The sequence below is a fragment of the Xenopus tropicalis genome, chromosome 3 (genome assembly GCF_000004195.4).
Source record: "Xenopus tropicalis strain Nigerian chromosome 3, UCB_Xtro_10.0, whole genome shotgun sequence".
Taxonomy (NCBI): domain Eukaryota; kingdom Metazoa; phylum Chordata; class Amphibia; order Anura; family Pipidae; genus Xenopus; species Xenopus tropicalis.
Genome location: NC_030679.2, coordinates 45,293,701 through 45,309,558, shown reverse-complemented (window position 1 = coordinate 45,309,558; position 15,858 = coordinate 45,293,701). Strand labels below are relative to the sequence as shown.

The following is a 15,858-nucleotide window of genomic DNA, read 5'->3' as shown; positions in this document are numbered from 1 at the left end:
TGTGAATGCTTCCACATGGAATAACTAATAGCAAACTGACTTCCAGACTGCTGAAGCTCAAATTAGTGATTTCAACAAAAAAAGTGATTTTCCCAGGGTCAGTAGGGAATGTTTTGGCTGGAACAATGTTTACTTTTTGGGCTATTTTTAGTTATTTTACTTATCAATATGTTAGATTGTTTTAGAGATGTTTGGTTTGAGTTGAGCATTTTTTGCAGTATCTATGTATTTTCCAGCATGCAACCTATATCTATGAATCACTTGTGTCTCTTAATCTGAATATACCTATTAGCAGTACATTTTGGCATTTAGTTTACTGCCTAAATTTAGAAAATGACCCAATTTCATACCTTGTCTCGTATTTGTTGTCTGATTTTTTCTCTCTCTGCCTCCATTCTGGCATGCTTAGCCTTCCGTTCATCCTCTTGCTGCCGCAGAGCTTCTTGCCTCTCCTCTTCCTTTTTCTGAGCATCAGGATCCTTTTCCTCTTCTCCTCCCAACATCTTCCCCATGTCCTTTGTGGCCCCTATACACAGTGTAACACAGTTCATAATTAGAAACAAAGTACTCAAGCAAAAAAAGAAGACAAGCCAAGCCAGAAGTCATGGTTAATTAATACAGGGACTGTTGGCATTAATGTCTTTCCTAGAAGTCCCTATGCTGGCAACTTTGGCTGGCTTATCAGGACAGCACAGATGAATGGATATTCCCAGCTTCCCCTGACCAGCTGCTCATTGTTTATCAGCTGACAGGAAAGAACTCACAAGGTTAAAGCATGGGTTAAAGAACCAGCCAAGGAACAATTGTTATCATTAGTATCTACGTTCTCTACAGCAGCCACTTTTATCTTCCATTACTTATCAGCCTCTTAGCTCATTTTTTGCTCACTTGTCTCTCTCTTCAACAAACTCTTTTTCCCCAAATCGACTCTTTGCAAGTACTCCATTGTTAAATAAAATATAAATATGTCACCCACATTATCTCTCTCCCTTCGGTCATCTACAGATCAGCTCCTGATCTGTGTTTTCTCTAATCACAGATGGTTAGGTATAGTTATGTGTCCATTTTTTCTTTCTTTTTTTAGGTTTCATCATTCATATTTCCTTGTTGAACATAAACTAAATATGACACATTATGGGGCAGATTAATCAAATCACGAGTTTGAATCCCGACTGGGAGAAATTCGGATTGGATACGAAAATTTCTGAAGATTGCAAATATCTCGAAAAATACTTATGAAAAATCATATTAGTCACAATATTATCGTATTGGCGATCCGAAAGTCTTGAAATTTTCGTACTGAACGATTGTAAACACTGGGAAAACCTTTCAGATTTTTCCGCGCAAGCGTACGGAAAAGTCGGTGAGAATATGCTCTGAGCGTTCATGCATTAGTAAATCTGCCCCTATGTGTTTTGAGTGATCCTCATAAATAGAGGCGCCAGAAGAAACGATGTGACAGCTTGGGAACTCTCGCGTGGTTTGGGGATATGAATGCAAGTTTTTAACTGACCTAATTTTTTATTTTTTTTTATAGTATTTACTGTATTTGCCTTTCAGATGGGTGCACTGACCCCATCAAAAACAAATGCTTTGTAAAGCTACAAAATGATTGTTATTGCTACTTTTTATTACTCATCTTTCTATTGAGGCCCACTTTTATTCAGTCTCTTATTCCAGTCTCTAATTCACTAGGCTGCAGGAATATGCTAGGGAAATTTGGACCCTAGCAACCAGATTGCTGAAATTGCAAAGTGGATAGCTACTGAATGAAAAGCTAAATAACTCGGAAACTAGCTAGAGAGATAGGAATATTTGCTTATTGAAAGAAAAAAATAATATAAATTGAAAATAACAAGGATTATAATATAGAGAAGTAATACTATGCTTTACTGATTATAATGTTAAGCAGTAGCTTGGTATATTGAATTCTCTACACATAACATTCAGTTAAAAAGCACAACCCAATTTGTGCATTAATATACTTTCAACTGAATTTGGTGATAAGGTGGCAGTGTTAATGTGTGATGTTCCATGCTGAAAATGCACCTCCTGAGGCAAAACATTGACAACATCTGTTAATGTTTGTACTTATCTGGCAAACTGTTTAAATGATACAGAAACACAGGGGCTACGATCTCCTTTAGAACAGGCAGTAAGCAGCTGAGCATATGTGGAAGAAATTAGAAGGCAGAAATGGAACAGAACCTAACACTTAAGTTAGACATTAACCTATAGCTTTTTCTCATGCACCATATGGCATTAAACAGAATCAATGATAGTTATTAAACTAACAACAATTAGAATAGATTTGCTGGGATGTTGCTCTCTGAACTACAGTATATATATATATATATATATATATATATAGATATTGTAATCTGCATTGTCAGATTCTGCCCATTGATAACTGTTAAAGTCTAAAAAATACATCCATACCAGTAGTAAACCATTAATTAACCATTAACACTGTTTCATCAAAGAGTATTTTTGTTATAGATTTTTTTTAAGACATGTTCAGTTATGCTGTTTTGCAGTTGGCCAATACAATTGGCTGGAATTAGGTTGTTGGACAAGGGACAGCATTTAGAGTCCAATACATTACTGATCTTTTTCTCACTTAACCAGGACAGAAAATAGTTATCTGAATCATTGATTTATGCATTAAGTCCTAGTGATTTGGAGGAGTGTCAGTTCTGAGCAGTGCCGCTGAGCTGTGCTGAGTACTGAAAAAAATGTGTAAGATTGCCTAAAGCAGTTGAATACACATGGACACTTGGACAAATTGATATATCTATCTTCTTTGATATGTGTGTTAACTGGTTAACACTTTTCTGTCAGGAAAATGTAGATAAATAGGAAAAAGATCAGTCTTGATTCCCTAGTTTAGTATTTAATACTTATGTCTCTAACTGCCACTTGGCCCCTAAACCGGCAACAGGAGCCCTCTAAAATATCAATAAATATCTAAAAAATGAATTTATGTGAAATAAAATATTTAACAACCATAAAAGTAAAACAATGATAGCTCCCTAATTTTGTTTTTCCCTGGCAGATTAATATTCTCATTTCATTTTGCATTAATTTGCACCTTCTGCAGTGGCTTATAATATGATTTTTAAGATGTGCCACCCCTAAATCTGTACAAGCTCCCTGATGAGGCTGTAATGCTGAGTTCCTGTCTTTTAGCTTCTTCCAAAACAAAAGTACAAGAAAAACAATTATATCCTATAAAGTTTATTTTATGAACATTTCATTTAATACTCTGTATTTTATGTGTTGTGCCTACATTAGATATAAAATATTTTAAGAACACCTCTACACGCAGTTCAGCCTTCAGCCTAATACAATGGTGGTAGAACCATTTACAGTATATAATTTTCTGCTTGATTAATTCAAATCTGCAATGTTTTTGACCTGAATGACTACAGACCTGAACAGGTTAATAGAATTATTTGTCTTAATAACCAGAGAAGAATTATTCCAACCTTGTTTTGGGGCAAGAGTTATTGGTATTCAAGGCCTGGAGTTCCCAATACTGCTCTACTTTGTAACCACTGAGATAGAGAAGCAAATAATAATTATGCTGAAACCTTGGCCCATAGATGGGGGGTAGGGCAAGTGTCTAAGGGAACTTCCATTGGCCATTCCTTTGCTGCTGTTCTACTCAAAATGGGGTCAAGGGCAAAAAAGGTGTCAAAGTGGCTTGCACATGCTTGAAAAAGTAAATCTGTATTTAAATGGACACTGTCCAATAATGAACCAGGTATGCAGCATACTGTACAAAAGGATTTAGGGCTAAAATGTGTTCAAACTAGAATGCCACACAAAGAAGTCTATAAAACCCTTGGGTGGCAATTAAAAATCCATAGGAGGACTAATCTGCCAACAATCTTCAGAGGTGCAACATTGAACTAAATAATTTGACACTTAGGGGCTGATTTACTAACCCACGAATCCGACCCGAATTGGAAAAGTTCCGACTTGAAAACGAACATTTTGCGACTTTTTCGTATGTTTTGCGATTTTTTCGGATTCTGTACGAATTTTTCGTTACCAATACGATTTTTGCGTAAAAACGCGAGTTTTTCGTATCCATTACGAAAGTTGCGTAAAAAGTTGCGCATTTTGCGTAGCGTTAAAACTTACGCGAAAAATGCGCAACTTTTCGCGTAAGTTTTAACGCTACGCAAAATGCGCAACTTTTTACGCAACTTTCGTAATGGATAGGAAAACTCGCGTTTTTACGCAAAAATCGTATTGGATCCGAAAAATTCGTAAAGAATCCGAAAAAATCGCAAAACATACGAAAAAATCGCAAAGTACCGATCATTACGAAAAAAACGCAATCGGACTCCATTCGACCCGTTCGTGGGTAAGTAAATCAGCCCCTTAAACTGCATTTGCATTGCAACTATAACTGGACTGTGTCTTGGTAATCCTTTAGGATGTTAATAAACAAGAACAAAGGTCTTTTCTTTTGACTGAACTATGGATTGTGCTAACAATAACATCAAGAGGCAAACCATACTATATAAAAAGACTGCACTACTGTTGTATGAATAAAGGTTATTAATGCACAGTGAATAAAAAAATCAATAATACTCCCCAAGAGCAGGAGGCTACTACAGACCAAATTTAAGATTAACCTAGCATGCCTACTGTGCATTGTATTCTTTCTTGCACAGCTTAAACTACAACCATCAATAGTCCATATATCCACTGATAACAATAAACAAAATATGCATGAATAAAATGTGTACAGCGGGGCTTATTTACTATAACTGGGAAAACTGGTCCTGCTACAGTTACCCATAGCAATCAATCAGCATTTATAACTGACTGTGACAAAATACTAAAAGCAAATCTCTGATTGGTGAGGCATTTCCAGTAAATAAACCCCAAATGTCTAATCTTTTGGTTAAAGGTATTGGATGTATAATGAATCATGCAGAGGAACAAATCATTACATACTGTAATCACAATTTTGATTGGGTGATGTGCATTATTCCAGAGCTTGCCCCATGTAGATTTAAACTGTTAAATTGCATGGTTTAATGATATACATTTTTGGCCATCACTTTTTAGTTGTGTCTATCATTCACCTTACTGTGTGCTTATTTAGATATCATTTTGATACAATAGCAGGCAACTTGTATTTTCTCTTAGAATTAGACAAAACAGATGGAGTATCTTTTGTTGGTAACATTCGTTTACCTAAGAATAATTTCATTGGCTGTGAATAGCTCAGAGAGCTCAGCTGAGAATTTCTCAGTGTTACTGAAATGAAAAGAATAGCCACAGTTACATGTTGATTTGTTTAGCTGCAAGCACGAAGCTGGAACCAGTGCAGCTTTCTAATAATGCCTAGATGTAGCTGAGACTCTCAGTGCCAGATACCCACCGAGCAATCTGTGCCTCTCCATGACTATTCTATGCCACTTTAATAGAATGGGCACAAAAGCACAACTCAAGGCAACGTTTCCATGAAATCACTGAAATACATTTTTGGGAGTAAGATTATTGCTTTTCTAAATTTACTGAAATGCTCTTGTTTAGCAGCTGTAAATGTGTTTGTTTGCTGGCACATGTGCATGTGAATAATATCTGTATGGAAATATAATTTTTTATAAGTAGAGTAGATTTACGTAATTCTCTGTATATGTGCATTGGATAAGAATCAGAGCTGTGAGAAAATTGTGGTCAAAGGTTAGGGATTGCCATAAGATATGGAAAAAAAGGGTAAGGTAAGACAAATAAATGTAGTTTGGGGAAAACATCTGCAATGTGGTACACGAGGTAGACAATGAAATGATAGTGTTCGAGGACAGGGAAAATAGGTTTTAGAAGATCACCCACTTAACCATACCTTGGTAGACTGTAAGCAGTGCTACATATATCCCATGACCCAAAATAGTCACCACAATTTACTCACAAAGCATGTCTAGAGTACTTGCTTTCTCTTCTTCTGCACTGAGATGAGAAGCAAAAAACATTCTTCTGTTTTTCTAAGACTAAACATTGCATTTTTTGTTATTCTATCGGGTGTTAGTTATGATAAGTCTGTGAGGTCTTGGAGAAAAATGTTTTGAAACCTACTGTTTTAGCCCAAACCCTTAGTGCGTGATGCTTTTAAGAAGCAACTCTGCCTAGATAGGTAGTTGGAAGTATGACTTTGCATTTACAATAAGAAACCTATAGTTACCTTGGAGATGATACATTAGCTGTGGGTTTTGAATACACAAATGTGATGTATAATTTATTACAAAAGCGCTTGATTTCTTTCATCTTCTAGGCAGCATTAGCTTCATTTGGTGTGTTTAGAGCTTGCACATCTAACAATAATGAAAATGTGCTGCGGGTCAATAATGTTCTGCAACAGTAATTAGCGTGAATGGTTACCAATGCAGGAAAAAGGAAAAGTCATTTTAGTTCAGGGATAAGGGAAAAGGTTACAGAATATATTTCTTACCCCCTAAGGCCTGTTTCATTACAAAATCCATTTTCGCTCTTGGAGTTAGATCCTACTGGTCACAGGGAAATTCGCATTCAGTACAGCTATTGGAGTAAAGCTGTGGAATATATGAGAAAAAACATGTTAAAATGGACCAAATAACTGAGGAGTAAAAAGTGTAATATCCTAAGTACAAAGAGTATATTATCAAAAGTAAAAATTATACTCATTGTCAGTTAAACCCTGTATACCTTCTGGTAACATATATACTATATACAGTGCTTCATTTAGTGCCTCAAATTTTTGAAGACAATACATTATATACATGACTTTTCTTGAGTAAGTTATGGCTCAGTACAAGTAAGCAGGAATAGTGCATTTTCTTGTTTCAGTAGCGTCTATTAATAGAATTTCAATAGATAATGAATAAAAAGCAGTATAAGTATGATCATCTGTAAATCCATTATCCATGTAAATTACACATAAACATGTCTCTCTATGGAAAATAAGGTGCCCATGTTTAATAAGAATACGAAATACACTTGTGTTTAATCCATACACAACCTGTCTTTAATATTTATTATTTCTCTTTCCATAACAAGAGGAATTGTTATACATTGTTACACATAATGAAGGCAAAAGATAATTGATTTGACAGTTATTGGCCAACACTGTTACTGTAAGTCTGACAAATACACTTTAGGGAATACACACTTTGAAATCATATGCAATTCTGAGCAATATTCACTGGTACAGGGAAATTATTACCAAATAATTACTCCTTTTTCATTATAATACAATGTCATTTTTACATGAGCTTTAACAGCATTGCTAGGGGCGTTTTTTGCCAAGAAGCAAGGTGACAACTTTGCTCCGTGCCAATTTTCTGTGATAAAGGTATTTTAATATTTATGGGAGTGCTGTCCATTTGAATTATATTCCCTAGATAACCTTGCTTCAGGCAACACTATACGAATTTCAGTGCAGAATTCTGCTGGAGGAGCTCCATTAACTGATAAGCCTGTGATAAGCCCGTCCTGTTTTTTCAAACTAGAATTGTAGTTTTCTATGTATAAAGAGAGTGCAACTGCCTCTCCCTTGGTAATGATCCTGTCTCTCTTATGGGTTGGGGCGGTGCCATCAGATCTGCATCCTCTGTTGTCACTCTCGGATACAGAAGAACCACTGAGCTGCATTACTTTCTCTTTCATTATATCTGAAATTTATGTGACCAAGATACATTTCCAAAATAGATAGATAGACAAACAGATAGATAGTAAATGTATTTTCACTTCATGATATAATGATAACCAAACCACACAAATTACCAAATTATAGTACTTATTAACACATTTATTACTAAATCATGAAGACTGAAGAATTAACCTGAATCAAACATGTTTTCCATGAAATATATAAAAAGTTGTGAGAATATGCAAAATATACTTAGGAGAATTATTTATTTGTCAGATATCCCTATGATATATCTCTATGAATATGATGAATGCTATTTTGTGGTATTTTTTCTAAAATGATTTTAAAAAATATATATAGATGCCATGCTTGCATTCATACAGGTGAATATAAATAATATATATATGTATATCATATATCATATAATATTATATTTTGCTTCAAGAAAAAAACCCTTTTTACACTGGAGACAGTATCCTTTCAAATATTTTATCATATATAAAGATTTGATAACATATTGTAAAGCCCAATGCATTTCTGTGCACCAGAAGCTTAATTACATGCAATTGAACACAAGGGGATGTGACTGCTTTTTTCCCTCTGACTAAAACAGAAACTGGGACTATTTTTTGCCACCAGCTATTAGGTGTTATAAAAAGCAACATAAGTTGCTCCAATTTACCAACAAGATGATACATCAAATCGAGGAAATGCGGAGGATCCCATAAGCCAAGTGTTGTATTCATGTGACTATAAGGAGATTAGACAAGAACTGCAGTAGAGAATATCCTTGTTCTTATAGAAGTAGAAAGACCTGACAGCTCATCTCCACAAAAAGCAGCAAGAGCAACAGCTGATATCTTACACAAGCAAGCAGTTTTCATAAATATATAGAAGATGGTATTTCCGCTTGGATGTTGTTTTAGTTGTTTTAGTTTCCACTTAGGTGCCTGCCAGTAATGATCATGACCCTGGCATTATCCTCTCTGGCAAAGTGCTCTTGGCCAGAAAGAGAAAGAAACATTGTTCAATCCTATGACTATTATTGTTCAAACCACTCAATATAATATAATAGATTCTTGCCCTGAATGAACGTTAATGAGTGTGTTTTGGCTTTAGCTCAGAATTGTAAATGCAAGAGAACTGCAAATACTGTACAAGAGAATGAAAAAATGGGTAATGTATTATATAGTTACTGTCATATTAATGTCTTTGCATTTATGCATGTTACTGTATGACATTTGTATCCATGACATAGTGGTTAGCTTAAATCCTGAGGGCGGTGGAATACGCTTTAGAAGGTTATGTAATAGAAAGCACTAAGTTTGCCCAGGAGCAGTAACCTTTAGCAACCAATGAGCAGGTAACATTTACTGGTCACCTGTTTAAGGGCTAAGACACATGTGGCGATTAGTCACCGCAATTTATTAAAAAGTCGGTGGCAGCAACTAATTGCCCACGCAGATTAGTTACTGCAAATTTTTAAAAAGTCGCAAATACTAATAACCACGTGTGCCTTTGCCCTAAAAGCAAATCTTTATGGTTGCTAGGGGTTACTGCTCCTGGGCAAACTTAGTGCCTTTTATTACATATGGGGGTTAGAGTGCCAAATAGTTGTACAATGGCTGATGAAATGGCAACCTAGGAATCATATATAAAACACACGGAAGCTAAATCAGTGTCGGACTGGCCCACCAGGGTACCAGGAAAACTCCCGGTGGGCCCAGGTGTCAGTGGGCCCTCCTGCTCCTGCCCATTTGGTCTGTTTCATGGCCATTCCCTATTTCTGATTGGGAACAAAGAGGAGAAATAGATGGAAGAATAGATGCTAGCATGTAAATAAAAGAGACTAGGAGAATAAAATAGTTTGGAGAGTGGGCCTATGGTCTAAGGTTTTCTGGTGGGTCCCTGGGGTCCCAGCCCGACACTGAGCTAAATTGTGCATAAGGGTTGACTAAAATGTTATCGAACAATATCTTGCAAATATTGTGAAACAAGTATCTTGGAGAGCGATGGTCATGTAAGCTGAATACAACAACCCCAACAAAAAAAACAAAGTAATAGATTATTGGATGCTTTAGTTACATATAATTCAGATTAAAATTTTTCTTTACGGTATAATTTTTTTCATTAACATTTTTTGGCATCTGAGACAGGAGCAGGGGATAGGAAGGGAAGGACATGAACCCTGTTGTGGGCAGGGAGGTAGAAGGGCAGATAAAAGAGATAGGAAGAAAGCAGGGGAAGGGCAGAGGGGAGGATCACTGAAATCACCCACTCAGCAGTCCATGGCCATGTATCGTTATTCATTTTAGTGTCCACCGAGTGATAGGATTGCAATGATCCTTAGAGCACCAGACATGTTTTATTCAGCCTCTTGTACTTTGCTTCAGTAGCTGCCTAATGTCCCCATACTGGAGTGCATGACATGGCAACAATGAGTTATTAAAATATTAGCACATACAGAGATCCATTCTGTTTGGGAAGTCATAACAATTCCATCGCTAAGGGCCATTTGTTTAGTAGCAGTTTCTCAGCACAATAGTAATAGCGGTGTCCTTATAATACGTGACATTTGTACTCTATGCTTATGTTCTCCCCAAACCTTGTATGATGCACCAGCTGTGCCACGAAGTGATCTAGAAATGAAATATATCACCAAGCATAGGACTCACAATGTTGTCGAATATGTTCACAATGTTGTCAAATACTAGTTAATAATAACAATAATTTACTGAATTAAGAGCACATTTGATCTTATTCACTATTCCATTGCTGTCCATTGGTGTGATATTTGCACCTACTTTCCTAAATGAGCCCTTCATTTCACATTTGCATTACATTACATTTACAGCAGCCCACAGATTACCAGTCCGGGTCTGCTGGTAATGAGTCTATGAGATAATGAGAAAAATATTTTGCCCCTTAAAGCAAAACAAAAAAAAATGCCTGGTTGTCTTTAATAATCCAGGCCTGGTATGTTACCTTATCAACAAATCAAGTTTCTCAAATGAGCACACAAAAAAGTAATTGAGCCAGATGCAGCAATGATGCTCCATTAATTACTTCAATTGAATTTGTTTTCCTCATACATCTGTAGCCTTTTTACTTAAAAGATAAAAAACCATCCTTTTATTTTGGCAGATTTACTTAAAAGCAGAATGGAGATTGTGCCTGAGTTTTGCAAGCCCGAGATCCATAATTAAATTACATTGTTGTTACTGAGGGCCAGAGCGGGCTGTTTAATGTCTTGTTAGCTCAGTAGTCACAGCTTCCAGGCAGCAACATCAAGAAACAGCTACTACTTACTACTGTTTAAATGATGACTGAAGGCTAATTTGTCAGTGATTTGCAATCCTCTCTGTCATGTAATTAACAATATGACTGAATCCTGCTTTGAAGTGAAATTCGCTATATCTGTGAGGGGCAGAATTTGCTATGCCTCTGCAGCACAAGCAAGGAGAATCTTATCAAAGCTAAAACCAGGTCCCTTAATCTAAAGGGTGAGGGTTTTTTTGTCACAGCATAATCACTGGCACTGACACCAAATGGGAACTAGTGAACCCTCTGGGGAAATAGACTAGGGTGACTGGGAAGGATTCCCTCACACAGAAATTTCTTTCATGTGATTTTAGTACATTTTCAAATGAAATGAAAAAAAAAAAATTAGGATATTGCAACCAGCGTGGACATATAGATTTATGTAAACATGCAACTGAAAAAGAAGAAAGCTTCCCATTTTATTAAGCCTCCATAAACCTAAGCATGCAGCTCCCATGCCTTGTAAATAAAAATTTCTCCAAAACCTTGAAAGTATTTCCATCGTGTTTTTGTTTTCACTTAAGGAGGAAGTGACCTCACTTCCTAGATTTATTCTAAAGATGGCTTCCTGGAATGATCATGGCAAGAGAGTTCCTCAGAGAAAATGCAAACCAAAAGATCCGTACCTTTGCCTCTGCTATGGAGAATAAACGCCACAAGTTCTATTATAGGAATAAAAAAAAAAAAACTTCACTAATCACTGATTTTGAAATGTTCTTAGGATATCATAGTATAGCAGGGTATTTTGAGGGTATTTTTGGTACAGCAAATTACTTACACCGATGCGTCTCCTTCATCCAACTAATTATTTTTGTCTTACAATTAGACAAAGTGATTAAAACAAGATGAATTATTGGTCCTAAACCAGTTTTTGGATTGCAAAGATTATTCTCTAACATAACTGAAGGTCTGTAAATTTGGATTTCAGGTTTTATTTTCCATGTAATTCTGCAGCAGAAAACACGCACATTGTAATTCCTCTCTGTTCCAATATTGCTTATTTAAGCATATTTTTCCCACTGGTTTGGCCCCCACCCTTTTAACGCCTGTTTTCAATGGCCTGTCAATATTAAAGGTCATCTCTCCCTCCCATCCATCTCTGGCTACCACAGAGCTCCATATTGCTCCTCTTTAAAAACTGCCATTGCTGGTGATATACATGAGTGGTGCATATGTGCATCTAAGCTGAAGTGTAAGTGCTGCAGTATTTCTATAGTAATATAGCTAACTATTAGTCATCTTTATGTAGTTCAACACAACTGAAAGATGACAGTAAATTGTTCTGCAAGTACCTAATTCCTTCACAAAGATTATTCATTGCCCCAAGTGAAAGTTTTACAATATTTTAATCTAAAAAGGCACCATATAGTATTGTAATGCTTTTGAAATGACATCTAACATTTCACAGACTTCAAAACAATCCCAATTACCATAATTGCTTAATGTTATGGGAATTATGTGAATCTGACTGCTAGTTATTGTAAATGAGTTTTTGGGATTGAAAGCCATCTTAAATTCTGGCAGATGAATCCTAGGGAGAGATTAACTCCTCATCACTAGCAGAATGGATTAAGACCTGCAGTGTGAGTATTTGTCACAGATATGACCAGGAGAAAGGTATCTAATAAAGATGTGCTACTCAGCCGTTTGGAATTGCTGGCATATTCAGGTTTTGCAGTCATCTGTCATGGTTAGATATGGGTCAGTTGCAGTGCTTCTGTACTTCATAGTATTTGTTTACAAAAAACATTTCACATTTTATCAGCTCTCAGGTTTTACCTCCATTGTGGCCTATACTAGATGGAAAGCAGATCATATCATAATAGATGATATGTGTTACAAAGACCAAGGTTGATTTTAATGCCTTAACAGAAACTTGTTATTTGTAGTATGTAGTAGGATCCTTGCCTGCATTTCTATGGGGGAGGGCTTACATGGGTCCATATGGAAGTATCATAAATAGATTCAATATCCATCAGTTTTAATATGATTTGCCCAGTTTCATAAAACATTGCAGTTATAACTTACATTGAGATAGAATATTGCATACAACTTCTTGTTAAGCAGTGACAGTAGGACATGAAGTGCAGTTTCAAGAACAGTTGTCCATATCATACTTGTTTTTCTTTTATTTCTAACCTGAATAAATGTATGTTTTGCCCCTCTGTGTTTATGGCACAAATAACTCCAAAAATATGAAGATAAGGAAAACAAGATCTCACCTTATGACACATGGGGTCACTAGCATAAGAGAAGCAAGTCTAGGAATAATAATCACCACTATGTAACCAAACAATCAGCCTATTCCCCAACTTTAATGACCAGAAATGCTCCAGACTTTGTAATGCCTGGAATATGAAATTACCACAACATTCAACACTTTGAGAAAAATTATTGAAGTACAGATAGAGCACAGTTTGTTGTATTATTGGGAGTTATGACAGTGTGCTGTGTTATTCAACCCCTATGTAAATAATGATGTCACACTAAATAATGGAAGTACGGCAGCAAACTGTGCTCTATCTGTAACTGTAATAGCCCAGGAAAATTAAAAGGATGTCAAGGAGACATAAACCTTCAACAGCAGCTTGTTGTTGTACTACAACTCTTAACATTCAACAATCAATTTTAGAAAATATTTAGGAGTAAGCCACCTGATAGATGTGAAAAATACTGCCCTAGGGCCTGAATAGACAATATATTAATTCAAACGATAGGAAGTATCACTAGGATAGGAAGTGCCATTTGAATTCTATTTACTAAGTACAAGTTGATATATAGTTATAGTATAATATAATTTTGCTTGCAATCTGGGAAAATAAGGCTGCATTAAAAAAATAAACATAGTGGACTGTGCACCAAAATCTTAAACTGCGTTAGTAACTAAAGCCCTGAAACTAATGAAATCAGATTGAAGATTTAAACATATTTTTCACTTATTGGCTTTAATGGGTAGTTTAATAAAGGATTTTTATTGTTGTGTTTTGCCATTTAAAACAAAAATTCAATCCAGAATATTGATTCTTGTGAAATTTATGGGATACCCCATAGGGTTGAAGTGCCAGATGGTGTACCATGTGTGTCTGCTGAATGTCAATATTTCTGCACTGCAATTGACCCTATGGTTAAAAACTGCATTCTACACAACCCATAGAATGAATCAAATGGGACAGCAATGTGATCAACACAGCCGGAGCTTCAACTATTCTACCCCATCTCTAGCTGTTTTGCTCGATCACAAATTTGCTTTTACTTGTTAATGAAAAATATGAAATTGTCTTCCTATATAAACAGTGAATTTAGCGCTCTTCCTTTTTTACCAGATACAGGTTTTAACAAGGCTTTGTCATGAGTGGGATTCTTTTTCTACCAACTGTATCCACTGGTGTACAATAAAATCACTATGAATATATATTCCTTCATTTACATTGAATTATGCCAGATTTGTTTAGTTTGTTGTGATATATTGTTAATCCATATGTCCCTTAGTCTCTGCTAAGTCTGAAAACACTGTTTCTACATCCTGTCCTCCATATTTCAGTTTTGTGTGTTCTAGAGTTAATTGTCTGCCTTTGTTATTTAATGACATGACTGTACTCTCATCCATAAACCTATCTATACAGGGCCAGCAATTTTATTCATGTGGCCTGCAGGTATTACCACGTCAGGATATCAGATCAAGTGAAGTGACCCTTACTATTGGTAATATACCTTATAATGCTGTGTAAATACATTTGCCTACTGTCTACATTTTCAGAGTTTCAGCTCTAGCCCTATTTCTGTTCGATGAGTCTGAATCTGCTTTGTTTAGTCAGGTGAGGAATGAAGTAACCCTTTGGTGGGGTTTGAACTGTTGCACTGAAATTCTGCGGCGCCTCCCAGAGACAAGTTCAGAAGTATAATCCATGTCCCACTGCTTATTCTGGATCTCCCCTACCACAGTAATAAAGTTTTACCTTGCAAAGCATATACAAACAAAGATAGTCCATAGCAGTTTTTGACTGATTTATTTATTTCTTCAGTTCTTCAATTTAGAGAAGGCATATTAGAAAGTGTATTATTTATATCAGATTCCAATATATCAGTAAAAGAAAAGATGTAGGAATGAAAGGATTTCAAAAATATACTGAAATAAGAAATAAATATCAGTCTTGGGGGCCCATTTACTTACTCACGAACGGGCCGAATGCGTCCGATTGCGTTTTTTTTCGTAATGATCGGTATTTTGCGATTTTTTCGGAAAATTATCGCGACTTTTTCGTTACCAATACGATTTTTGCGGAAAAACGCTAGTTTTTCGTAGCCATTCCGAAAGTTGCGATTTTTTCATAGCGTTAAAACTTGCGCAAAAAGTTGCGATTTTTCCGTAGTGTTAAAACTTGCGCAAAACGTCGCGCCTTTTAAGTTTTAACGCTACGAAAAAAGCGCAACTTTTCGCGCAAGTTTTAACGCTACGAAAAAATCGCAACTTTCGGAATGGCTACGAAAAATTCGCGTTTTTTCGCGCAAATCGTATTGGTAACGAAAAAGTCGCGATAATTTCCGAAAAGTCGTAAAGGCGCCGAAAAAATCGCAAAAAATACGAAAAAGTCGCAAAATGTTCGTTTTCCAATCGGAATTTTTCCAATTCGGTCGGAATTCGTGTCTTAGTAAATCAGCCCCTTAGTGATCAGAATATAAACAGATAAAAAAAAGCAGATAAAAACAAGTGCTAGATCACTAAGGAGCACAAATTCTGGTCCCTTACTTCTCAGTTACAGAGCACTTATATTCGTGGCAAACTGCCATGGGACGCAAGGCACAGAGCATGGTGCTGTGGGTGCAAAGGCTATGATGCTTCTTGCTGCTGCTAGTGCTGTTAGTTCAACGCCCCCCCAAAATAGAATTAC

The 15,858-nt window shown here is 36.2% G+C and overlaps 1 protein-coding gene across 2 annotated transcripts in view; it reads right to left on the bottom strand.

Moving 5' to 3' along the window:
* Positions 1 to 15,858, bottom strand: part of cplx2 (complexin 2) — a 78,355-nt gene that overhangs the window by 14,356 nt on the left and 48,141 nt on the right. For both annotated transcript variants that reach the window (XM_031897844.1, NM_001007495.1), the window contains 2 exon segments: positions 6,473 to 6,572; positions 351 to 526 (listed from right to left, as the gene is read on the bottom strand). In XM_031897844.1, coding sequence (XP_031753704.1) covers positions 351 to 526; positions 6,473 to 6,503 — 207 coding nt within the window. In that variant the 5' untranslated portion in view covers positions 6,504 to 6,572.